General features: G+C 42.3%; 1 protein-coding gene across 4 annotated transcripts; it reads right to left on the bottom strand.

The window, feature by feature from the left end:
• Positions 1–943: 943 nt before the first annotated feature.
• Positions 944–27,140, bottom strand: MMD (monocyte to macrophage differentiation associated). Of its 4 annotated transcripts, none has more exons than XM_053892536.1 (9): positions 26,773–27,140; positions 21,890–22,112; positions 20,305–20,463; positions 19,277–19,358; positions 15,769–15,929; positions 12,566–12,640; positions 10,714–10,815; positions 8,811–8,880; positions 944–2,825 (listed from the first exon to the last, which is right to left on the bottom strand). In XM_053892536.1, exons 2-9 carry the CDS (start codon positions 22,042–22,044, stop codon positions 2,625–2,627), a joined length of 1,005 nt encoding a protein of 334 aa, XP_053748511.1. In that variant the 5' UTR covers positions 22,045–22,112; positions 26,773–27,140; the 3' UTR covers positions 944–2,624. The 4 variants fall into 4 exon arrangements, with proteins under 4 accessions (XP_053748511.1, XP_053748510.1, XP_053748512.1 ...); XM_053892534.1 differs by lacking the exon at positions 944–2,825 and adding an exon at positions 9,585–9,685 and having other exon boundaries at positions 26,773–27,120; XM_053892535.1 differs by lacking the exon at positions 20,305–20,463 and having other exon boundaries at positions 26,773–27,107.
• Positions 27,141–27,882: the final 742 nt, after the last annotated feature.

The raw sequence follows: 27,882 nt of genomic DNA on the forward strand, positions 1-27,882 counted from the left end.
CAAGGGTACATGGGTAGTAGTGGTACGTTGAGGTGGTCTCAGCAGTCTGAGGGCAGCTCACTAGGGCTTGGCAGCTCCTTGCAGCAGGAAGGGGTGGGGGGCCCAGGGCCATCTGGGCAGTTGATGAGAGGGGTCTGGTCTTCAGAAAATAATTTTAGGCTGAGGATACTGATCAGGAAGGTAGAGAGCACAGGAGTGGGTGGATGCTCTAGAAACAGATGAGGTTACCCTGGTGGGACTAGGGGACAGAATTATGGGGAATAATAATGTTTCAAGATACTTGGTCTTCAAGATTAGGTTTGATGGAGGGTTGCCTGAGGGTCTACTGAGGCTCTAAACTGCATGAATAGTGTTTTCTTTCCCATGGCCATTGCAGATGAATTTTCAGTTCAAGTTTCTTGACTGGTTTGTTTTTGCTGGCTTTGAAAATGCAGTGGTGTATGGTGAGTAGGAGGCTTTGGAACCAGAGGGACCTGTGTGCCTGTCCCAGCTCCCTGACTCTGGGGAAGGAGTTGAACCTCTCTGACGCTGCACTGTGGAAAAGGGAGTGAGCTTGGACATTCACACACTTGTTTGCGATATGATGTAGGTTTGGTTGGTTATATAAAAGTGTGTAACCTCAGCCTTGCAATGTATTCCATAAGCTAAACCAAAAGACTTCTTTTCGTAAAGATACATCATTTATAAAATTTACAATCTTTAGCATATTTTAAAGTGAAACGTGTGCTGATTTTAATGTTTGAGCTGGCTCTGGCATTTCAATGATTAAAAAGTGGGCTAGAAAGTTCTAGAGGACAGGGCACATTTGTTTCTCTTTTCATCCTGACTTTTCAAAAGAAAAAGAAAAAAGGCGAGTATACAGATTACAACGCTAGATGAGCTCAAGCTCTCAAAAATGCATTATCATCTCCACAGTCATCTAATTCAGAGACAGTGGAACAAATCCAAGTAACAAGTTTATTCTAGTCTACAGCACAATTTTTTACATACATTTTAGTGGTTTTGACAGTGTTACTTTTGAGCAGACTTTAAATTCACAAAAGTTAATATATTAAAAACAGAATACACACAAAACCACAGGCATCAGGATGGTCAGAATCATGCAGGTAGGGGTGGTCTGGTTGGTGTTATCACTGGGCACCTTGCCTGTTTAAGAATTCACCAGCAAATACCAGTTCTTCCCAAATGAGAGAGTTCTACATATGCACACCCAAAATAAACCCTCTTTTGAAGCCGCATCAGTACAAAACTTCAATGAGTAAGCCTAAATGTTTCATCAAACCAACTATTCCACTGATCAAAACCAGTACTTGCAAACAGTCAATACCAGCACCATTCTAAAGGCAAGGTTATTTCATTTATTAAAACACCAACAGGAGATTAATAAACAAAGCAACTAAGGTTAATCTTAATATAAGACACTGAGGGCAAAAACCAAAAATGATATATTAAATACCACTCCACTGAGCTAGGATATAACCCATGAACTACAGGTGCATGGGTTTCTATCTGTCAAACAATGCTTTTAGATATTTTGCTACGGAAAAGAAAAAAAGTAAATCAGGAGATGCAGGGGAAAGATAGGAATGTGAATTTGTGCATCTAGTTCCACAATTGAAAATGAGTACCAAACTGATAATAGTAAGCTAAGTGACAGTGACTTAACTGACGGGCACCAAGCAGGCAGTACCACTATTCACCGTAATTCATAACACTCTTCAGGAGTCTCGTGTGGATGGCCCCTCCAATAATACCATCGTAACACAGACATGAATGCTCATCCACTGTTGAAAGGGACCCTGAAGAACACATAGCAAAGGCATAGAGAAAAAGTTGAGTCCTTTGAAAAAGTTAATGATATCAAAATACTTTTCTATCACTGGTAAACCAAACGAGGTCAAGTATATGGCCCAAAGCAGCATGGAATTCAGAGTCAGAGGTTGGCAGAAAAGTTTGGAAAACCGCAGTTTTTAAAAATTGGCAATTTCTCTATGCTTAATAAAACTATCAGAAGAGGTATAATGTTTGTTCATTTGTGGAATGTTGACAGCTTGCTGCAAAAATTCACATGAATGAGGAACCGCAGAGATGCGCTTCGATGAAATATTCTTTAAAAATTTACAAAAAACGAAACTTTCTATTTAAAAAATAACCATGTTATGCCAAGATGAAACATGGTAAAAGTAGTGTAGGTTCTGTCCATGATTCTTCACACAGCTAATGGGAAGGTGATAGAAACAATTTTCTCGTAAAAAGGAAGCTTTGTTATTGCACTGACTTTTACAACCTGACCTAGTAATTTAGAAAAATCATGTAGTAAAATCTGTAAAATTAAAATACAAAATTCTGTTTTGTAAACATCAGTTGGCCAAGTCTATCCAGAGTCCTTCATGATAGTGGAATGGAATGAATAATTAATTCACTACCTTATTTATCTGCTGTGAAGAGGGAAATTCCAGAACACAGCTTTTATACTTTCACAGTAATTATATTCAAAAGATATAAAGGAAGTCAGTGCAGTTGTCTTTGTTTGTCTTTTTCCCTCTGTGCAACCTTCGGCTCTTACCCCACTCCCAAGTGCCATAATTGAAATAATACTGGTTTTGAGACCTAGTACAGATTGGTCATAAATGTCGCATAAAGTCTGTAGGACTGCGATAAAGGTATTTCCAAATGGCATAGTAATGTACCGCAGCTGCCGTGGCCACAAACAGGTGCCAGATGGCATGGGCAAATGGAATGATGCCATCACTCTTGAAGAACACAACTCCCAGGCAATAAATTAAGCCCCCACAGGCAAGTTCGTGAAGTCCATCAGTGTTATTCTGTCAACAGAGGAAAAAGAGAAAGAGGTTTTGATGTTACTCGATGTGACAAACTAAAGAGATAATTGCAATTCCCCCTGAGCCTGCTGATTTTCTAGACAATGAAGTAGCTGCACAGGCTGAATCCCGGTCCGTAATCATGAACTTAACTTAAAAGCCTCTCATCCATCAACCTGGATTTACCCTGGGGGTTGACCATCTTGGACCGGAGCAAGCAGTCGGGTTACGGGACCCACACTCTACTCATCTACAGCATGTTGAAGCAGATTACAATCACATCCAGACATGGGAATTCATTTTAATAAAGTATAATCCTTGGCTTTCATCTTCTCCTTTAAGAGCTTTCTTCCCTACTAAGGCACGGCCACACCACTCCATTTAGAACTTACATCTGGGCCCGGGGTTTCACTTCCCTTATCCTCCTCAAACGCTGGACCACACCGATTCCTTTTCTGAGACTCCCCCCTGCTTGTGTGAGCTTACAGCTTCCTTATGGCTGACACAGGAAATCAGGGCTACATGTGACCTCGGAGATCAGAGAGCGTTTAAGGATAACATACTTCCTAACCTTCTACATGTTGCCAGGCCTTTTTGTCTGTGAGCCTGGGCGTTTCTTAGCTTAGCAGGAAGTTTTGTGCTTTAACATAAAAAAGAGAATTTTTAGGTTGCTCTTGGTTTTCCAAGACCTCAGCCCATCTTCAAAATTAAACTGGTCTGTGTGAATGAGGGAAAGAGAACAGAGGCAGGGTTTGGTGGAGGTGCGGGGCGGGGCGGGGGGCGGGGGGGTGGATTGATGAAACAAGTCAGTCCCCTGGATTCCTGAGGACTAGGAATAGAAAAGTCTCAGGTTCTGCAAGGTGGTGGAAACCTAAGCCAGATTGTGGCGAGGCCCTGGAAAGGGACAGGTGTGTGGGTGTCCCAGAGGCCTGGGCACTGATGACTGCAACCTTGTGAGCCCTGGAGCCTTGGACTGCAGCCAAGTCCAGCAGGGAGCGTGGGAAAGCTCTAATGCAGCCACCAACGTGAAGGGGCCCCATGTGCCTAGACAGTGGCAGCAATGGACAACCATGAGCCAAGAACCAGGCATGAGGACCCAGGGCCACAGATGAGGATCAGTCCTTTCTTCAAAGTTCACATAAGCCCCCTGGTTTTTGTAGGATCAAAAGATGGGGAAGGAGCCAACCCAAATCGACTGATTCCAGATTTTTCATTAACCTTGGTAAGATGGAAAGTCAGCCAGATTGATTTTTATCAGAACAAACAAAAAAAAACAAAACAAAAAAATTCCAATACCACACATTTATCATTTCCTAAAGGTTACAAAGCAATTAATATCCATTAATTATACAAAATCCTCTGGTATGTGCATTAGGGGCATTTTTTTTTCTAGAAAGTATTCATCACATTTTTAAGGAGGCATATAATTCCTAAACAGTAAAAGCCACTCATCTAACATAATAACACAACCTCCTCATTTTAGAGATGAAGAGAGTAAAACCAGAGGAATGAAGTAGCCTGAACAAAGTCATAGAGCTGGTCACTGCCCAAAAGATACCACTCTTCTTTTCTTTCTGCTAAAACAATAAGCGTGAGACCAAGCCAAGTATACAGGTTGGTTCTGACATAACATTCTGTTAGATAGCTCCCTAAGACACCAAATTTATCAACTTTCAAAGAACCAGAACATAGTTAATCCTAAAACACATTTTCATCATGACCCATGTCATTACTTTGTTACAGCAGGCACTGTTTGAAGCATTTCCATATATTTACTCAGTTAATCTTCACAACCCTAAATTAGGTACTATTATCCCAACTTTACAGATGAGAAAACTAAAACACAGAGAGGTTTCATAATTTGCTCAAGGCCACATAGTTTTTAAGTGTCAGAATGGGGTTTGAATCAAGGCAGTCTGGTTCCTGAGCTTATATTCTTTTGGGGCTTATATTCTTTTGGGGAGGTGGGGTGGGTGGGTGGGAGGGATGGGTCATTTTTTTGATTGATGATTAATTTACAGGGTGTAATGCATAAATACTACATGAACACCATGGGTTTTGATAAATGCATACACCTAGCTAACCCATACTCCTATCAAGATAGATAACTACCCCAACACCCCCTCCCAATCCTGGACAATCTCTTTCACCTAGGTAACCATTATTCTTACTGCATTAACACAGACCAAATCTGTTTTAGACTTCACATAAATGGAATTATAATGTATGTACATTTTTATGTCTGTTTTTTGTATTTGTGAGATTCCTGCATGTGCTTATGTATATCAATCATTCCTTCCTTTTTACCACTTAGCATTCCCTTGATTTATTTATTATAATTTGTTTATCAATTCTTCCCATCTGGGGCTTATGGAGGTCTTTCTGTATATGTTTTCATTTCTGATGGGTAGTACCTATTGAGTCATAAGTTTATGCTTAATTTTATAATAAACTGCTAAACAATTTTCCAAATAGTTATACCATTTTATACTCCCCTGAACAATGAATTAGGGCTCCAGTTATTTCACATCTTTGCTAGAATTTGGTGTTGTCAGTCTTTTTGATTTTAACAGTTCTACAGGATATATTCTAGTAGCACACTGAGGTTTTAATTTTCATTTCCAGGATGACTAATGGTGTTGGGCACTTTTTCAAGGGCCTACTGGATACTTGAGTACATTTCTTTGTGAAGTGCCTGTTCAAGTGTTTTACTCATTACTCATTTGGAGTGTTTTATATATTTCATATACATGTCTTTTACCAGATACATATAGAGAAAGCAACTGCTGTATTTTCCCCCAGCCTGTAGCATGTCTATGCATTTTCAAGTTCATGGATCTCTTCTTTTGCAGTATCTAATCTGTTAAACCCTCCAATGAATTTTTTTCTTAACATATCATTTTCAAATCTAGAATTTCCACTTGGTTCCTTTTTTATAGTTCCATATCTTTTCTGAGATTCTTCATTTGTTTACTCATTATGTTTGGAAGTCCTTGTATGTAAAATTTCAACATCTCTGTCCTCTTTGGATCTGTTTCTATCGACTTGTTTTTCCTTAGGTGTGTGGTGTCACCTTTTCTTGCTTCTTGTTTATCTACTAATCTTTGTTTGAATAAATGGACGCAAGCTGTTGAGAGTACAGATTCTGTGGTCTTCCTTTTAGGAATGTTGAGTTTTGTTCTGTAGGCAGTTTATGTACAGAGGATCAGGTATATTTGTTGTGGCAATTCCAGGGCAGTCCTCACTCTAGACCTAGAGCAGTTCTCCTAAGACACGAAGGTCACCTTTCTAGGTTCGGCTGAACACCTGAATTGTTCAGCATGGCCACTCTGGCTGGTTGGACCCTGACATCTTCCAGCACCAGGCACCTCTGGAATCTCTACCTATCTCACAGCTTTCCAATAGCTACTCTTGACCTGGGCATGCAGAGTCTTGCCCTGTGCAAATCCAGCTTAGTATCTGGGCAAGGATTCAGGGAAACCCCTTTGTAGATTTCCGGAGATGCCTCTCTATGAAGCTCCCTCCTTTCCAGGATCCTACCCCAAAACTGCAGCAGGCTCAGTAGCTGAAATGCTGATTTCTGTTTCTTCCACGCTGACTGCTGCTTTCTGGCTCCCCTTTCTTTTGTCGCAGTTTGGAAAGTGTCCCCAGGGAGAAAACTGGGGCGAATTTGAGGCTCATCTTTTGGTTTCTGTTCCCTCAAGGAATACAGTCCCGTGTCTGGAGTCCAATACCAAGAAACAGTTGTTTCATCTACTTTTTCCAGTTTTATATCATTCTTTATGGCATAAGAATAAGTCATTTGGTTCTGACCAGAACCAAAGCTTAGAGTGTCCAGTCTTACTGTTGTTAGTTCACATGGCTTATGAGTTTCTTTTTGATCTGGTCTCTGTCTAGCTCTCCAGCTTTATCACAAGACTTGTGCTACCTGCACACTTACCTGCCTCATGCCCAGAGGCACAAACAGGTGCACACCCTCATGTTCCAAACAATGAACTACTTTCAATTCTTCAAAGGTGTTAGTGCTTTCTCCTCTCAGGGCTCCCTTCATGCTACATTCTTTCCTCTTCCACTTGTATCATCCTTACTATCTCTAGGCCCTTTTTTGTCTTTATGAATCAGCTTGAACACCATTTCCTCTGGTGCTTGGCTCATGTGCTCCCACAGCAGCCTACACTTTCCCCAAAGACATAAAAACTTCATGAGAGTTTCTTATTGAACATGAATTGTAGTTTCCTGCTTGGTGCTAAGGTCTATGGGGGGAAATGCGAGGATTATCCTGTTTGGCTATCATAAACATTAGTCACTGACTACTGTACAACTTGTGAGAATGCCAAGATTTAGGCTAGTAAAAATACTGGAGAAACCTGCTCTTATGGTAGCCAGAGGGAATTTATTTGATGTCCTACTCTAGTGATTAGTAACCTACACATACAGACCTTGCTTAAACTGTTTTGGGTGTCCTGATTTGCCCTCCAACGAGATGGCCTGCAAGGCAGATTTTCTCATTTCCATTATTCATCTCCTTCCCCTCACTACTCCCTGTTACCTTTACCAGCTAAACTATATGGATTTCTAATGCTAGGTAATTATTAAAGCTACCATAAAGCTCTTTAATCCTAAAGAAACACAACTTGTGACATTCTCATAAGACGTATTACCAAAAACAGCAAGCAAACCTGTAATTCCTAAACCTTTAACAGGTATTTTGGTGACCAGGGCAGGAGCTATGTACATTCTTATAATATGCCCATGAGCTCAGGAGTGAAATGGTAGACACAAGTCTTCTGACCTCTATAGACTGAGAAAAGAATTCAAACTGGACACAGTGTGAGTTCCTTAATTAACAACATAGTGGCTAATGCCAAACAGTGTAGAGCGTAGGATACTGGAGCTGATGGCACTAAGCTAATGGCACAAAGTAACCAGTTGGATGGGATCACAAGGCCACAATGCTGTTTTTCTTTCAGATTGACAGAGGGGTGCCCAGGTGGTTCGGTCAGTTAAGATCTGCTCTTGATTTCAGCTTGGGTCACGATCTCATAGTTCACGAGTTTGAGCCCTGCATTGGGCTCTGCACTGGCAATGTGGACCATGCTTGGAATTCTTTCTCTCTTCCCCTCCCAGACTCGAGCTGTCTCTCTCTCTCAAAATAAATAAATAAACTTAAAAAAAAAAAAATTAACAGATAGGGCCGCCCGGGCAGCTTAGTTGGTTAAGCATCCAACTTCGGCTCAGGTCATGACCTCATGGTTCATGGGTTTGAGTCCTGCGTCAGGCTCTGTGCTGACAGCTCAGAGCCTGGAGCCCGCTTCGGATTCTGTGTCTCCCTCTCTCTCTGCCCTCCCCTGCTCGTACTCTCTCTCTCTCAAAAATAAATATTAAAAAAAAAAATAAAAGAAATTTTCAAGCAAAGTTAAAATAAAAAAGCACTTTTCTAAGAAAGAGAAATAATTTGACTTAAAACCAAGTGAAAGGAAAGTAAAAGTGAAGACTTTTGGGAAATATTAAATAAAATGTTCACACAACTGGGCTCTTCTGGTCCCTCTAATTCTTAGGATTTAAAAAGTCAGTAATTTATAGTTTTTTCATTTTAAGACATAAAAAAATTTACCCTCTTCTGTGGATTTAGGGTTAAGACACCATTTCGGGCAGAAATACCCCTCCACCCATAACCTCATGGGTTATGGTTATGGTTATCCAAAAGATAACATAACCCATGAGGTTATCCAAAGAAACACATACAGAAGATTACCATATGGAAAGAAACACACTTCAGTGTAGAACTTCTCCAAACTCCAAACAGTAGCTAAAACAGATTGTTGGCGCTTTGCTATTTACATACTTTTTCTTTGGAGTCTCTAATTAATGGACATGTCATAATTTCAGAAAGAAAAACTACATATCGTATCTATACACACATGAAGAATCCCAGCAATTAAAAAGGAAATTAGGTGAAATAACTAAAATTATGAAGCCATTTCTTACCATTGATGTCACCACCAAAGCTGGAGAAAACCCCATTGTGAGATAGAAAAAGAGCTCAACCACCTTATACCTGCAGGATAGAAAGGCAGTTCATTTTATGTATTCCTATAATACCTAGTCCAGTCCCATACCAGCTTTCCCTTTTTTCTTTTGAAAGAGAAATGCAAAGTCTTCAACTATCCCAATGAACCATATTTTCCCAGTAGACCATTAGGGCTCTGATTAAAACACTATAGTTGAGTGACAGTGAACTAGCATTCCTCTCAGGACTGAAATGGCATCAAACTCCATTAGCAACTTGGAAAATGTTTTCTGCCAAAAGGAGTTACTGTTGCATCCAATCCACCATGCATTTTCCCGCTTCCAATCTCCCAGCGTTTGCCCTCATTACTGCCCCAATCCACAGCTACAAGAAGCTGAAATTATCATGATGGACAGGACAGGGATGCCGTATGGGGCCAGGTTTATCAGTGGTGGAGGGGCAGGAGCCCTAAGGAATGAAGAGCATGTAGTTTTCTGTCTCTTTATTTTTCATCTGCACAAACTCCCAACTTGTAAGGCTCATCCCATGAGGCTACAGAATGTCCGAAAACACTAAGAAATATACTCCACTGAAATTTAACTTGCATTTCAGCCTAATCAAAGGAGGCTCTACGTTCCCTGGAGGCAGGGGCCAAATTTCATTTATGTTTGGATGTGCAAAGCCTACCACAGTGCCTGGCACTTTAGGCACTCCCTAATATCTGCCCAACCGAATGGCCATAGGTGACTCACATCTCATTCTCCATGTTTTATACTCAAGAGTCCACCATGAAGTAACCTTATCAGGGACCTGGGGAAGAATGGGTTTGTGGGTTTGCTTTACATTAGGAAGCCTGGAATAGGAGAAAAGATAGTTGTTTTACTCTACTTTCTATTTGATCCAAGGATATAAGTTAGGGGTTCGGGCCCAAGAAGCAAACTGTTCTCTTGGATTTATATACACTACATAACACCACTCAGAATTGCTAATTGTAGTAAAAAATGCATTTAAGTGAATTTCAAAGTCAGAAGTTAGTGAAAACTACCATTTTCTTCTGAAAAGAGAAAATAACTTAATACTTTGTGATAAACACAACATGTTCGATTCTGAGAGCCATTCTGCCAACAACAACAGGTAAGCTAATAAACTGTACTCAAAGACAATGATTTCATGCTTGTGGGTTTCTCCAATTCAGGCATCTGAAGTAATGAAAAGAGCCATGGAACAAGAACTAGAACACTTGGGTCCTAATTCTACATGAATCGCTAATTTGATGCACATCCTAAATGTTCTCATTTTTTTTTTTCTTAACCATGAGGCAGGAATAGATGACTTTGAAGGTCTCCTCTAGAGCCATCATGCTAAATCTCAATAGGCTTTCCTTTTTATATTGCTTCACATTTCTGACTATGGGCAATGAATAATGGGTTAAAAAATGTGCCCTGTGATTAGAATGCCTCTCCAAATATCCCCTTTCTCAGGGAAGCTTAGTTTGGAACATCTTCTGGGTTCCTGTCTAGATAAGTGTTGTTCTTATCTGTTATCCTCAATCTTCATAGAAAGCTTGAGAAGCAATTACTTTTCTCATGGGCTAAGCGTAGATTACAGAGAATAAGGCTAAGTTCGCTGATAAGGCCAGTCACCTGAGGATTGTCCCTCAACTGCTTCCTGTCACACGTGTGCCATTCAGTTCTTTCCACAGCAATCTGTCTACCAACAACGAATACCAAATGGTTTCAAAGATTTGTTAAAAGCAATATATATTCTATTTATGTATTTCTACTATTTTGAAGTGCAAATATAAAGCAAATTATGTTGTAATGTCGATAAAATTTAGGCAGTTAATTTTTAAACTATCAAATGTAAATTACGTTCTCTTACTTTTCATGGTAGAGAAATACATAAATGGTTCCTCCAGCTGCCATGAGCCAGATAAACCAACGCATATGAGATGCCAGGGGTCCAAGTTCACGGAGATTTAACCTAAAAAATGTAAACATGACAACAAAGAACAGAAGTGATAAATGAAGGGAATTCACAGGACCCGTGTTTTCCTCTAGGCCTGAAAACTGGGGGAACAAGCGCTAGCATAAAACCGGGAGGAAAAGGCATCCAACATGCCACGGAAGTATTCAGGCAGTTTGGGCAAAGTTAATAACGATAAAATTGTCAGTCGACCTTTAAGACTTCGAATTGTTCCACTGTGGTTTAAAAACAGAACCAGCTAAAAGGAGGTATGAAGTGAGTCCCATCACACCTGTGATGCCTGACTTGCCTTATGAGGCAGACTGCTGTCAGATTAGCTCAATTCTGATAATGTATCTGCAAGCGGACCGCTTACAGAGCTTAATGAGAACCCTGAACAAAATCCTGAGCCAGGATCACATACCCACAGCGGATACCTAATACACAGACCAAGTACCTGCATTACCAATCTCTCGGCCAAGAGAGAACATGAATTAGCCCAACGTATGTTATGAAAGACATTTTGTCAGAATTTTAACTGTGGACTCTTGTAAAGCTTGAGTTTTAAGATGCTGCAAATTCATTTGTACTCATTTCATATTAAGAATGGACACGAGAAGAAAACCAAACGTTATTCTGATTGGCTACGGCTACGAAACGATTATTTCCAGATGGAAAAGGCACCACCTGCCTACTGAAAACTACATGAAAACAAGTTCCTTACTGTAATATTTGATTCCTCAGCCAACTTTAAAAAATTTTATGTACTTAAATTGGGGAGCACTTCTCCAAAGCCTGTAACTGTTCTCGCTCCAATATGATACAGACCTATAATTTAGTGACAAGTATTAGAGAGGGAACACACTTTTTACTCCAACAGACAATTAGGTTTCTTTTTAATGATGGATGCTGCGTAAGTCAGAATGTAGAGGCCTGTTGTTTCTAGTGACCCTAGCAGTTCATGGCACAACATGAATTTCTGAGTGTTTAAAACTGGATCATGTCTTCGTAGAGGGAATCGAATGTTCCTTTAATTTAGGTTTCAAGGCAACAACAGATTCTACCTCATCTGTACCAAAAGAGCAGAAAGATAAAAAGAAAAAAAAAAAAATGAAGAGAATACTAGGTATATATTTTTTTAATATATCATTTAAAAAAAAATAATCTGTATGCCCAGTGTGGGGCTTAAACTCACAGCCCTGAGGTCAAAAGTCACACGCTCCACCCACTGCGCCAGAATACTAGATATTTTAAACAGCTAATTTGTTTAGTTCTTCTACTCATATAAGCTAAAGAAGTAAGACATGTACTCCATATATAGTAGCTACCGTGCTGTGAAGTGAATTGAAAATGGTAAATTTCAAAAGCGAGCTTGTTTTCCTCACACGTATTTACAGATTTCCACTCAAACAATTAGATGTCCAAGTATTATGAACAGCAGCAAAAGCAGAAAAAGAATGTGGAAAGCAAGGGTGACATATTTCAAAAGACAGAATGCTACCTACGAACAAGTTCTTAGCGCTTCCTCTTGAATAACCCAGTGCCAGGTATGTATTCTGAACAGCAGTAACATTCTCCCCTTAAAATCTGCAATCTGACCCAAGTAAATAAAAAATTTAAAAAAGCATGTATGCATGTGTACTGGCAGGGGGTGGGGTGGGGGGCATATGCATGGGGGCTGGGGCAGGGACCCGAGGAAGGGAGGGAAGGGGGACAGAAATTCTATCCCCAAAACGCTACCTTCAAAAATACAAAGAAGGTATCTTACCATGGAGCGTAAGAAGCAGCAATGAAGAAATAAATAACCATTCTATCACACATGTGAAAACAATGTTCCACTGTCCTAGTGGGGGAAAAACAAGTTAGCAAGTTTTCAGAAAAGTTTCAGACTGGCAGCATGGGTTATCACTCCACCGTGTTGTAATTTCCATTCCTGTTCTAGTTCCTTGGGGCAGTTATAACTTGGCTTTCAAAGGTATTTTTAATATTATGAAGCCACAAGTAAAAGCTTTACATTACTCTTAAGCTTGCACATGCGATACTCACCATATTTGAGATAGAGTAATCAGGAACTCCAAAGTGGTTAAAAAACAAACAAACAAAACCTGTCTTTTCTGAGGTTTTCCGTTTCTTTTAGAGCCTATGTAACTGAGAAAGAAAACTCCTCGAGGGCAGACCACCCCTCAACCCCTGTCATAGTGCAGGATGTGAAGGGGTTTTTCATGCCTTTTTAGAATACCTTCAAAGAATGTTTCACTTCAAATAGCTTAATGTAGATGATACGTTGTAATAAAGGAAATTCAGAAACTAACTTAGGAACAACAATGACAAAAACAAAAACAAATAAACAAAAAATTAAGAGGCATATTTGCTGCAAGCAGGTAGCCACCTGGATTTCTAAATGAGTTCCTCCTTCCAAAACTGAAAATTCAGGACGTGTACAAAGATCTGGTTCACTGAGGTCTAGTCCCCAAATGGATTAGACAGAACCTGCCCTTTACTGAAGTGATTTAAAAGTGTGAATGCACTGCATCGTCTTGAATCCATTTTCAGTGTCCAAGTGGTGAGAGCTGTGATTTGGTGGAGTGCTACTGTTACATTTTGCCTCACCACACACACAATGTCGACCAAAGCAAGTTGAGGACGTTTTAGTCACGGTTAGCGTTAGTCATGTTAGTGAAGGCAAAATAATTTAGGTCACGGGTCTCAAAGGCTTACACTACATTAATGCTTCTCAAACTTGACTGCGTATCACCATCACCTGGGGAGCTTATAAAATAGTCACAGGGGCGCCTGGGTGGCGCAGTCGGTTAAGCGTCCGACTTCAGCCAGGTCACGATCTCGCGGTCCGTGAGTTCGAGCCCCGCGTCAGGCTCTGGGCTGATGGCTCGGAGCCTGGAGCCTGTTTCCGATTCTGTGTCTCCCTCTCTCTGTGCCCCTCCCCCGTTCATGCTCTGTCTCTCTCTGTCCCAAAAATAAATAAAAAACGTTGAAAAAAAAAAAATAAATAAAATAAAATAGTCACAAACTCCAGTCCAGAAGATTGTAATGTATAAAAGGGCTAGAACATGGGGTAGGGGATGGAGGGAAGAGAAGAATCTTATTATTATTATTTTATTTTTTTAACTCTTTGGATGATTGTGATTCCTAGCCAGGTCTGAGGCCTTTCTGATTCTGCTCTCTAGATTATTAGGCTCTTGTTACAGAAGGTAAAGTCAGACCTGTAATGTTATTCAAGATCCATGACCGGCTTCTCTGACCCTTACTCTCCACACAGGGAAAATAGACATAACAACATTTCTATCATAGAGTGTGTGTGAGCATTAAATGAGATCACGTGGACCATGTGTTCATTAGCATAGTATCTAGCACATAGTAGGTACTCAATAAATGCTCATTCCCTTGCCTTTATAAATTAAGGCTATATTTGGATCTATAAAAAAATTAAGACAGAGCAAAAATCCACACGTGGCTTATGATTCTAGCAGTGCTATTTCAAGGTTCAAGAGAGCCTGGTTTCTGTTACACCTTCTTCTCCGGCCCCTGGGAGGGAGCCCTGAATACTCAAGTATGCATCTACAACTCTTTATTGATTCAGAAGTCTAGACATCAAAGCCAAGACAGCCGAGACAACCACAGGCACTGGGTTGTGCCAGGACAATAACGAAGTGCTCTGGCCTCTGATCTCTGTGACAGTGTGTGCTGGAGAGACAGGTACTTTTGGGACTCTCTTGTGAGTATGCCTCAGCAAGCCCTCATGATCCGATGCTGTGGTTTCATTTTTGGCCCAAGGAACTGCCACCTTCTAGGCAAAGGTGGCCGGCTGGTAACTGTAAGCAGTACTGAGAAGGGTGTGGTGAAAAACTCCTCAGGACTGGGAGTCAGAGGTCTGGGATGATCAGACACTGCTGGGGGTCACTGACCTGGGCAAGGCAGACCACTTCTAAGCCTCAGTGTCTCTTGGTGAAAATTAAGGGGTCTGGATTAATGACCCCTAAGAATCCTTCCTGCTATGAAACTATGACTCCACACATAAGGAGACCGGTAATCATCTCACGAACCTCAAACGCTGTTCTTAAATACTGGATTGTCTGAATGTTTGAGATTTTTTTCTTTGGACATTCTGTAAAACCGAAAGCTATATTCTATTATTTTAAAGCACTCTAAGTCTGCTTGGAATACTCCTTTTCTGAGAAGTGTTGTGCTTTGGGGTTGTACAGAATCTATTCCATAAGCAACTAAATGGTGTGCTGCATCTTTTGTATTCCCCCAAATTAATCCTTCACCCAGAGGAGGAATGCTTTTATGTCCTCGTTGGGAGGCTAACGGGCTTGGTATGGTTTGGAAAGTACCTGACAGCTAATTGTAGCAAAATCTGTGAACTCTGTTTGAACAGATACACAGCACCCAATTCTGGAAGCTGAACTTTGCAAGACAATAAACCCAAACTGTAGCAAATCTCCTTACATTACAAAGTCCTGGTCATTTGCAATTTTCAGATGATTTTGGCATGCACTGTCTCATTCACCTATCACAGAACCCTGCGAGTCAGGCATTGTTAGTCTCATTTTAGTAATGAAGACAGAGGTTCCGTGGGGTCAGGGGACTTCCAAACGAGTAAGTGGCAGGGCTGGACTGACTCCAAGTTCACTGTACTCTGTCACTACCCCACAGCTGCTGCGCTCTTAGGGCATCCTTGGTGCACCCGACAACATTAAGAGGTCTCAGGATTCCACATTGTAAGTCCTGGGGAAACAGTGCGGTTTTGTCGGCGGCTTCTGAGAAAGGCCAGCTTTCTTAGATACATATGGGGGTCCTCAGAGTATGTCCAATCCATAGGAAATTTCCCGAATACAAGGCAAGAAGACATCTAGCTCCTCTACTGCTTCAACCTGACGAAACATGCCAGTACAGGAGGCTAACCTGAGTCGACTATTCTGATCTGTTGAAATAGCGTGCTATCCACGGTACCTTAAGTGGCTCTTTTTCCATGATACAATGTGAAATACTGTGGAAACAATGAAGAGGGCACAGAGGCCCATTCCATAAATCCATGCAGTTATCTTTTCCCAGCAGTCGTCAGACAGCCGATGGAGGAGGGCACTGCCCACAATGGCCGGAACAATGAGGAACTGAGGGAAAGGCAAAGAAAAGTAAATATCCTGGGTTTTCCTAAATTGAGACCTTTGTTAAAAATACACAGGTTTAGCAGGGACAATTTTAGAAAGATAATTTTAAACATTTGCCTCTCCTGGATAATCCTCACCAGAGCCACACTGAGTTGTCAGCTATGGCTGCTCAGGGCCCAGGAACCGTGCCCACCAGCAGGTACTGAAGTCAGTGGTAAAAGATGTGACATTACTCAGTTGTTGCAAAGCAGATGTTCTTTATCCTGATTTCATCACGGAAGAACAGATTTCATCCTATTGTCTAATGTGATTTTGAGTAGGTACTTCAAATATTCAAATGCCAAGCATACATACACCCAGATTTCCCAGGGAGGTCTTGCTTTTAAATGTTCTTTCCTATTTCCCCCATGAACTACTGACATGTCAATATTTCAGCGAAGGGTTAAGCCAATGAATCGAGTCAATAAGTATCCTAATGCACACACCACACACACACACACACACACACACACACACACACACACATCAACTGTGCAAGTCATATGTCCCGATTTTTAGTTTGGATCATTCCACCAATTTGGGAACTACTGCAAAGTGAAAGCATTTTTGGGTTATTTCATTTTTAATAGCACCTTTCAAGTAAGCAAGGGTAATCCACTCTCCTCTCATCTACTCGAGTAATTTTAAGAAATCAGAACCTTACAGGGATTTTTGTTTCCTGTACCATAGTTTACACTCCACATGGACACCGATTTCAATGTCTGTCGTAGGAGTATGAGTATGACTAGTGAATTTTTTTCTTTTAAAGACTCCATCTTTTTAGAGACGTTGTAGGTTCTCAGTAAAATTGAAGAGGAGCAAACATTTTATATTAATACACATCCTCAAGAAAAAATAAACTACTTTATTAGATATTAGAGTACACGTACCTGGCAAAGAATGCAAAATTTAGCAATCTTCTCTCCACACCCCCATCACCTACTTTTGCCCTCTTCCAACAAAAATATCCTATCCCCTAGATAAGATCAGCACTAAATATTCAAATGCTGAAGTTTTCACTGGCCCAGATAGTATGAGAAAAATCAAAGACAATAAGGTAAGTTCTTCATAAGACAGAACTTCATTTATTCTGAGATTATGTCCTTTCTACTTTTTCATGTTAAAATACCCTCTCTTTAAATAAAATGATGATGATGGAAGAAATGTTACTGCTCTCTGAAATTCAAAAATTAGGGATACAGTTTAGTAAAGTTTAATAAGGTGACATTTCTCTTCTAAAAAATTAACATGGAGGTTTTGTCAGTTTTTCCCTAACTTTGTTTTTTACAAGTATTCCTTAACTTATGACATACCCAGAAGACACAAGGGACCAATCCGGTCCATCTCTAGCAAATAATATTCCTAGAGGTGAACTGTGCATCTCTATAGCCAAACTATGATATTTAAGTAGTTTAAGTGCTCGATATAATGCTAAGTAAAAAACACTTCATTGATTACTTTTATTGATCAGTGGTATGGAAATTATCAAGGCACTACACCTGTAACTTTCATCAGTGTTTTGTAATTGGTAAATAGAAAAAAATAATGGATATATATTGGAGCAATGAGTGAAGGAACAGGCCACATAAATTATTATTCAGGCTTTTATATTCCTTATATCCTAATCTTGCCCTAGATTTACATACACACATACAAGCACACAACTTTTTCTTATGGGTCTATGGACAATTATCTTCAGAAGTAATAATTTACTTTTAGCTGTTAAATTCATCGAACATCTGGTCAAGAATAAAAGCTGGATATCCTGCAGGTTTGGGAGACAATCAAATTAGGTGTGCATTCTTTAGTCCAAGTTGGTACTCTAAACATTTTGGCCCTCTGGTGAAAGCTCACTTTACATAAGTGTGTCACTAAAGTGAAGACAGGGGTCACATCAAGTCTAGAGAATTCCACTGAATCTTTCCTGTTCCCCAGAAGTGAAGCCATGGGTCTAAGGAGACTGTCCACTAGAGAGGTTACTCCAAATTTCATTATTGAAGCTCTTCTACAGAATCCAGGGCAAGCATGTCAGCTAGTAATTTTTCTCATTAACTAGATTCAAGCATATTAATTATTTAAATAAAAGTCTTTTTAGCACCTAAGGCACAAGGACGTTCAGTGATAAATGAAGATGATGTCTCAGTATTAAGTAATATGTGAATTCCATCATTACAGTACATAAAACCAATGCTTTATAAACTTTGATTTATGCTAAGGAATGACCAAATGGTGTTGTTCTATTAGATTATAAAGGAGTCCACTGGAAACCACAAAGTTTATTTGGGGGTTATTTGGCATCATTGTTTTGTTACAGAAAATACTAGAACTATTCTTTGGGGAAGATTAAAGACATGAAAAGGCACAACTGGAATTCAGGCAAATTTAATTCTTAAGACATATGTATGTAACCTATGTATTGTACTAACGTTGTCTAAAATAATTACATTAGCCTATTCTAAACACTGGTCATGAAAGGATTAAATTGGCCTCCTTCTCTATTTCGTATCTTCAGACTATGCAGCCACAATCTTTCCTTCAAAAGTCTCACTAAATGCAACTTTCAAAGGGAATAATGAAGCCATAGATAAAAGGAAATTCACAATGACACAAGAAAATGTCAATAATACGTTAACAGGAAAACCATGAAAATACATGTTCCTGAACACAGCACGCAAGTAGAAGAAATGTACCAAAGTGTTAATTTATGTCTGGGTAGTTTTGTTTTTCTTATATATTCTTCAATATTTTATAAGTTTTTTATAATGAGCATGTTTTGCTTTTTAAGGAAAAAAAAAGTTCACTAAGAATTTAGGGATCAAATCAGCTTTTCCTTCAAGATGTGGAATAATATGGGCACTGCAGAGGTTGGGACGGTGTGCCTACCTGTTTCAAGGGATCATTTAGTAAGAAAAAGCACCCTTTTCATCAAAACCGTCAACTCTCCTGGCCACACGAACACAGCGGATTGTCTTGAAAGGGTGAGTCACTTCATTTCAGAGGTGACAGTCCTCATAAATTAGTTTTCTTTGGTTTTCCCATAACTAGAGTACTTACTACTATTGCTCTTTTAAGGAAGATCTTGTCAGAGAAAGTCAGTTTAGGACGGACATTGCTGACTGTAGATCAGAGCACTCAACGCATTCGACATGTTCACAGTTTCTGGTAACATGACCCAGCACTGATATCCTGAGAGCAAAGGTCACAGAGGTAGGCACATCCAACTAACTGGGCTGAGGGGACTAAAGATAATAGCCCGCCCTCCCACCGGGGCCCTTTGGGAAGGATGCAAAAGGCAGACAACGCATACTCACTGCATGCGTGTAACAGTTAGCAGCATGTTCGTAACAGGTTGGTTTGTAGCGGCCATTGGCTGGGGCCCGGTGGTTCATGAACCTGTCCAAACAAAAAGACATCACGTGAAAAAGCTCAAAGCGTGTGAAGAACAATGGGGAAGGCTGCCAATATTGTTTGGTCCATTCTAATTGCAGAGGGGACTGCTGGAAATACCTAGTTACGGGAACAAAAACAAAGCCACCAAACAGGTGTAAACTGAGCCAACAACCATGATCTGAAAGCAAATGCCTTAGTTCACTGGATTAAGTATTCTTTCAGTTTAGTCAAAAGAAAAACCTTCTAACAACCAAAAGCAAATAGAAACCCTATCCACCCCCTTCAACTCATACCCCACCCCCATGCTAAAAAAAATTACAAAGAAAAAAAAGGCACAACCAAATCTTAAATCTTAGGGGAAAAAAACAAGGGAATTTTTCTAAACTTTAAATGCCTGTAACTGCCATTCGATGAAAAGGGACACAATACAAGGTTTCAATTTTCTCTCTCAAAATGCATAAACCTTTATACATGTCGATCTTTACACGCTACATTCCACAATTAGCAGGCCCATCCAACTGGTTTCCCTATATTGTATTACCTGTGCCAGCACAGAGAGCTTAAATAAATGATGCTGGGCCGTGTCTAGGCTGCCTAACAAGAGATATGTTTTTACCTGCATTCTTCCTGAATTAAAAGTTTGCTTCCAAATCCAAATATATGACTACTACCTGATACTCTGGCTATACAATTCAGACATACTTGGGGCGCCTGGGTGGCTTAGTTAAGTGTTGGACTTCAGCTCAGCTCATGATTTTATGGTTCGTAGTCCGAGCCCCGCATCAGGCTCCTCGCTGAAAGTGCGGAACGTGCTTGGGATTCTCTTTCTTCCTCTCTCTGCCACCCCCCTCCCCACCCCAAGTAAATAAACTTAAAAAAAACAAATATATACACACAAATATGTGTATGTATCTAAATACCAATATCTGTTATACATATAGATACATACCCACATTCCACACTTCCCTTTGGGCCAACTCTGTGGAAACAAGTGCACAGTGAAAACCATGAAGCATTCTTCCACTTCAGTGTGTAGGTGAGGCTCTCCCCAAATCCAACCCACACCCGTGCCATGTTTTCTGAGGGATGCTGGTTTATTCTGTCTGTTCTGTTGGAAAAGGGGAGATGTAAATTCAGGCAGATAAAGCGGCTGCCTGAAAGAAGCAGATGCAGAGAAACCAACAGAGGTAAAAGAACCCCAACAGCATGCAGGTCTCAGAGGCGCCACTGCATTCCTGGGCTTGGAGCCTGCAAGATGTCAACAGCCTTTGCACTATAAATTATCCTTTTGCTTCAGCTAGTTTAAGATGGGGGAGGGGGGAGATTTTGTTATTTGCCACTAATGAGTTCTGACTAGTCACACCTTATTAATCGCCATGATGAAAAATGGTACCAGGCTGAACCAAACGGCAGAGCCAGGATGCCAAAAATTGGCTGAAGCACATGGTCAAGGCATCCTAATCAGTGCCTGGCTTAGGAACAAAAGACTAGCATTTTCTCCCTGAATTAAAAGGGCCTGTTATCCTTAGAGCAAATAAATAAAAAAGAAGACAGCAGTTCCTGTTAACCCAATACAGAGTTCAGAGGGAAAATCCACTGGGGAATGAATTTGGGACAGTGAAGATATTTCACTTGCACCACCAATGAGTTAGTTATCTAACTCGTGTGCAGAATATGTACGGATTGAATGGAATTCGCCAGATGGTCTGAAAACTGTTTAACAGAAACGTGCAGTTAACAGCTTCAGATTTTATCCAAGACATTCTCGCACATACATAAATAAATCTTTTTCTCCCCTGATAATCCTTTAAATAATTTTACTAATTTCCTAAGGGGCAAGAGTGTTGCTACAGAGCTGTTATTAGTAAAGGGGAAAATAATTGCACTCTTGGGAAGAATGCTTTCAGAGTGTCCCAAGCATTCAAGGATCTACCTCATCATTACCCCGAGACATAACAGAGCTGTAAATCACATAACCTATTAGGAATCATATATATATATATATATATATATATATATATATATATACACACACACACACATATTTTCAATATTTATCTTGAGAGAGCACCAGTGAGAGTGGGGGAGGGGAAAGAGGGAGCGAGAATCCCAAGCAGGCTCCATGTTGTCAGCATGGACATGGGGCTCAATCCCATGAACCATGAGATCATGACCTGCGCTGAAATCAAGAGTCTGATGCTTAACGGACTGAGCCACCCGGGTGCCCCCCTATTAGTAATTTTAAAGGGTAAAGAACAAGATGGTGGAGGGTAGATTGAGAGTGTTCTGTTTAGGGTGCAGTAAGTAGGGTTTGTCTACCCACCACCAGGCTGAGGACTAAAATAGCAATTTATATCTCTGGCAGCCCAATCTAAAAATAGTCAAGCCATTACACAGCAACAGGGATAGACTTTCACATTTTCTCCTAAAAGCAAAGAAGCTGGGTGGCCATGTTTATGACAGCTTAGTCCCTGCCCACCCGGAATCACTCAGGGTAAAAATAAACTCGTAAGTTGTAGAGAAAAATATCCCACCCATGTAACTTCAGGTAGTCTCTCATGGACAGAGCCAGATTTGCTTCTAAGACCAGCGAAGAGCAAGTCTGCGAGGAGCCCATCACTGTCTGGGGCTCAGTGAAAACCATGGCACAACATGTTCTGCTGGGAAATTGACAGTGCAATTTGTCCATTTGTCTCTGATCTGGCGGGGTACAATCAAGCCTCCAACATAGCCTCCTGAAGAAATCGTTCCTAAGACCTAAATGGAAAGGCAGAAGTAAAATGCAAATCAACGCCCACACAAGGAACCTATTCTATTCTCTTCCTCCAAAAAGAATGAGAAAGGTCCTCAAGTGTTATGGAAAACAGTGCCCATTTATGGAAGCTGCCTCTACTTCAGGCAGAGTAACCCTAGAAGAGAGTTTCCAGAGTGTTTTACTGGGTTTGAGGGAGGGCGATTTAATCCTGGGTGTGGGAACCACACTTCTATAAAGTTTTTAGTCACGTTTGTTCACTCATCTCCTCACTTCAACACTCTCTCTCGCTTCTCCCTTACTCACGGAGAAAGGTGACAAAATTTCAAAACTCTGGAGAGAAAGAACAGATAGCCCAAAGCACTGGGCCTTCTGAGAGACTAGATCCGCATCTCATCTGTAGATCTCTGAGGCCCAAGGTCAAATCCCAGAAGCTGTCTTTGATTCCTAGGTGTTCCCCATTCTCCAAATACAAGTGTTGTCAATACCACTTCCAAGTATATTCCAGATCAGCCTACTCTAGACAGTTCCACAGACCCCACCTTACATCAAGACATCGACCTCTCTGATCTATAAAACACAAATCTCTTCATCAGTCTCCCTACTTGTCCCCCCATATACTGTCTTCTTCATTTGGCAGCCACAATAGTCTATGAAAACCAGATCATAGCACACACCCCAACTCTAGCTTAAAACCTGACTTTGGTGGCCTGGGCCCCACCACTGCTGCAGCCTCCAGGTGCCACCTTCCTCCCACTTTCCACCCTCCAGCTACACCACCTCCTCTCTGCTCCTTAAAACACCAAGGTCTTGTCTGGCTCAGGGCGTTTGTGTTTGCTGTTTATTTCTGCCTCTGACGTTCTTCTCCAGAAGGTTCAACCTTCCTCACCTGTCAAGCTCAGCTCAAGTGTCAGCTCCTCAGAGGTTTTCCTGACCATCCTACCTAAAGTATCATTTCAGCCCTCCCCACCCCACCAGGACCCTTAACAGAATTAGTAAAAATTGGGCTTTTTTTCCCCACTTTTGTATTTTTTATTTCATCTTTCCCCATGGTAATGTGAATTCCACGAAGCCCTTCTTGTTTACCATTTCTTTCCAATCCCAAGCACAATGCCCAGCTTACTATTGGAACTTGGTAAGTGTTGAGTGAATAAATAGAAATTCTGGCTGTCGCTTAACTATTTTGTCTTAATCGAGAGGTATCCCCTTGTCAATTAGTTTCACTGGGGATCCAACAGGCTATGTATGTAAATAAAGAGAAATAGGCAGTTTTAGGGCCAAAAGAACCTTAAGTCTCATGAAAAGGCAAAGACCACGGACGTTCCAAGGGCTCTTTCAACATCACTTGACGGAGCAACGTAAGGCAACCCCGACACACAGCACCTTATTATTAGCCAGTTTATGCGTGAGCGTGGTGTGGTGTTCAGGAATAGTGTCCACTGCCAGAGGTGATGATAGTGGTAGAAGGCATTTAGTTTAATTATTGAATAAGAGAGAGGCATATATATAAGAAGACTACTCCATGCCTGTAATTCAGTGTTCTGAGAACATATTTAAAAATAAAAAATAAAATAAAATTTAAAAAAAGGCAACAGGCTGTCCTGGAAGACATCCTAATGCTCACGAATCAGGTACTTTACCAGGTTATCAGATCACAAGGCTGGGGCTGGGGAAAGGAGCATCCTTCTTGGATTTTCAGTAGCAAGGCTGGAGAAAGGGATATATATACCAACACAATACAGTTGAGGCTCTGTGGACCCTCAGCCTCAGCGCTTTACACACGGATGCTGTGGTGTGGGCAGGGAGACAGAAACAGGCGAACCGGCAGCAGTGGGTGGTGGAGAGGGACAAAACACTGAGTTGAAATAAATGGGTCTGCCCTTTCCCAGCCATGTGATTTTGGCAAGTTCCCTTTTACTCTCTAGCTCGATTTGCTCTTCCATTAAATGGGTATAACATTTATCTTCCAGGGTTAGAGTTGAGAAGGAGATGAGTAATATGCAAATACCCAGCCACTGCCTGGCACAAGTAAGTACTCAATAAATGTTAGCAGCTATTCTGATCAGTCAGGGATGCTGCCATAGGGAGAAAATGACTCTGGGTGGGGGGGAGGGTGTGGAGTGAGACTCAAATGTGGAAGATATGCTCTGTGTCCCAGTGGCACTTTTCATATCCTAAACTTTTTGAGAAGCCATGCATGCATAAAACCCTCCGCTTAGCACAGTGGGCTACACTTCCTTACAGCCTTCTTCTGCGGAAATGGCAGAACCATAGAAGTTTATCCAAAGCCACAATGACCACCAAGTTTCTATTAAGAACAAACCAGCAAGGTGTTCATTTCTTGTAATTTAGGCACAGCCACAAACTACAGCCTAATGAAATGTTTTTACTGCAATCAAATGCTCTTCAAGGGAGTACCGATAAATCTATCTGGGGAAGCAGACACATGCATTCAAAGACAGTATGTCCTTCCCTCCAGTTTTTCTGTAACTTACCTGCCTATAACTTTTCTGAATGCTCAAAAGATATATAATGGACAATGCTCTAAGGGGTGATGAATAGCACTCTCAACATTTTAATGTTGTAGACCACAAAAACCAGGATTTTTCTTAAATTAATTTGTATTTGCAGGCTTCATAACCAAGTACAAATTTATCCTTAGAAATGGCTTTCCAGTCTAGTCTGTAATAGAAAAACAAGCAATTACGTGATCATTCAATCTTCAGAGAAAATCAGGGTAGGTGTAGATGCCATCCAAAAAATATATGTTAAATATCCATTCCTATTGTGCAGTCACTGAGAAAATTACAAAGTCTATGCCACACCAAAAGAAAATACCTCTAGTTTTCATTTTTAAATGAAAGAAGTGGAGTGCAAAATCACATTACTACATTGATAATAAGGGCTGGATAAATTAGCATCCAGCAAAAAGTAGTTCAACCAACTGAGATAGTGGGATCCTAAATGAAGGTGTTTTTTTTTTTTTTTTTCTTTTCATTTTTCTGAAGATTTGTTTTAATGTTTGGGCAAAAAAAAGGGGGGGCTTTTTTTTTCTTTCTAAAGGAGAATTCAAATGACAGGAAAGAAATACAAATTCAATCAAATAAGGAAGGGTAATTTCACAGAATATTTCCACTGTTCTCTGAAAACAGGAAGAGCACAAGATGTGCAAAGAAGTAAAACCAAATCAAACAAACCACATGCACAGGGCTTTACCAATCATGTCTGAATGCAGGTTCCTTTCTCCCTTAAGACCCCTCCAATCTTCATTCCTGACTTCAGTTCTAAAGCCAGACATCATGGTTCTTTTTTGCCTTTAGAAGCACTGATACCATGTTCCCACCCGGGGAATATTGCCAGGCATTCAACACCCTGAGTGATGAGCAATATTCAGAAGTTAATCCAAATCTTCAAACTGATTCACCCTTCTAATGGCACAGTCCACCCCAACTCTTCCTATGCATTTTTGGCTCCTTTACCTTTGAGGCCTGGGGGGAGGAATGAGAGAAGCATAATGGGTGAGTGGGCATGGGAATACTAGGGGGTTGGAAAGAAAAAAAAAAAAGTACAGTTTGAAATTCTGAAATAAAAGGCAACGTCTAAAACCTCAACAATAACCTCCTTGGAGGATTTCATGCATTCCTTGTCTTCTTTCAAATTCCCATGACTGCACACCAAGCTTGCCTGCTAGTGAAGGTCTGGGAATGGGGCCACGGCTGACAGATTCAGACAAAGGATGGAGAGTGAAACACAGGGGAGATGAACTTTCACCCACTTAAACGAAGAAGAATTAGAAAAAAAGCCCAGAGCTTCCTCTCGGAACCATGGGCCAGCCCCCATCCATGGCTAAATGGCAGACACCCGAGTCGGGATTAAGGCCACGGTGCCTCCCTAGGCTGGCGTTCCCACCAGCCCTCCAGTGAATGAGCTGCCGGCCAACCTTCCGGTGGCGCCTCCTCGGTTCCTCCTCCTCGTTTCCTAACACAGGCGCCTCAAAGCAGCTCTTACCACCCGAATGCTAACTTGCCCCTTCGCAGTGCCCAACACAGCACCGCCCTTGGACGCTAAGCCAGCAAGCTCAGAGAACCAGCAAGGCCCGGACCTGGCTGGGCAAGGCTAACCCAGTGGAGCATGCCTCAGTTTCCCTGTTGCTAGGACCGATCACAGACAAAGCACTAAAACGCCCAGCACCCCGGTTTACGACAAATCAAACTGCAGGGCGCAGCGGCTACCCGACCCCTGTTCCGCGCGCCCCGGGAGCCCCCCCCACGCTGGGGATTTGGGGTGGAGGCCACAGCCGGGGTTGGCGGAACCGGGGTCGGCGTCTGCGGCTGCGGTTTGGGTCCATAGAGCAAGGCACGAGCACTTGCCGGGATGGGGGTCGGCAGGATGCAGTCGGGTGCGCAGTGGAATCCCCTGGGAGGAGGGCAGGCTCGGGGTTCGGGGTCCGGGAACCCGGGTCAGGCACGAGATCCCGATGCTGGGAGGAAGGGGATCGCCCAGGGACGGCAGGGCGGGGAATCCCCGGGGAGCTGGTCCCCGGCCAAGGCGCGGGATCCGCGGGGGGATGGATCCAGGTGAGGAGCCGGGACCCACGCCGGACGAGGCGGGATCGGGGACCCGCTGCCGGCACGGCCGGCGGGGCAGGGGCGCCATCCCTCTCACCGCTGGAATCGATTCTTGAACCGCATTGATCCTCCGCTCCTCCTCGGGGGCCGGGAGCTCCGTCTCGTCTGCGCCGGCGGCAGGGCGCGCGGCCCTCATGGGCTTGGGCTGCTCCGGAGGCCGCCCGCGTGCCCGGCGGACCGCTCGGCGGGGCAGGCTGGAGTGGGCCAGGCCGGGGGTCGGGACAGGGTCGGGGCCAGACCGGGCGGCTGGGGGCGGGAGGGAGGCCGCTTAAACGGCCCCCGCGCCTCCCGCCTCCCGCCTCCCGCCTCCCGGCTCCTCCGCCCCCGGGCACCCGCGCCCCGCCCCGGAGCCCGGCTCCACCCCTGCCCGCTCCGCCGGCCTGCGTGCGCCCGCGGCCGCCAGCGCGTCACCGAGCCGGACGGCCAATCAGCACCCGGAGCGGCGCGGCGGCAAAGCTGCCATTCATCCCGCAGGGCCCGGGCGGAGGGGCGGGGCCTCGCGGCTGGGGGCGGGGCCTCGCGGCGGAGGGGCGGGCTTAGGGGGAGAGGAGGAGGGCTGGAAGGGCGGCGCTCTCCTCGAAGGGGTCGAGGTGGACCAGGTAAAGCAAAGGGGCAGAGGGAGAGGAGGAGAAATTGCGAAGGAGAGGATGGACGAAGACTCTTCAAAGCTGCTGTGAAGAAAATAGCAGCAAACAAGGACTTCTGTCTGCGTTCTAGTCCTGGCTGTGTGTCATTCATTCATTCTTCACATTTATTTCTCCATAGCTCCATTCATTTATTCCTGCACCATTTTGAGAGCCAGCTCTTGCTACTGTGCGAGGCTCCAGGGCAGAGTTAAAAACCTTTCCTTGTGTGCCATGTGAGAAGGTTGGTATCCCTAAGAAACGCTGAGATTAAATGAGAACCACAGATGGGGATATCCTCTACAGAGATCTTTTTATTGACGTCCTCCTCTTCTTCTTTTTTTAAATCTAGGCAGTTTCCAAACAGACCATACAGTAGACATGAATCAGGATCCTGTCGCTAAACCTAAAACTAGAGGGCTTGCTGGAAGAGACGTTCAAAGGAAAGTGAATGATGGGTGACCTCTTGATCCTTTCCCTTATCACTCCTGGAATTTAGGTGTGCTCCCCTCTAGGTAGGTAGC

The sequence above is a fragment of the Panthera pardus genome, unplaced genomic scaffold (assembly GCF_024362965.1).
Source record: "Panthera pardus isolate Hobbes unplaced genomic scaffold, ASM2436296v1 HiC_scaffold_3, whole genome shotgun sequence".
Classification (NCBI taxonomy): Eukaryota; Metazoa; Chordata; class Mammalia; order Carnivora; family Felidae; genus Panthera; species Panthera pardus.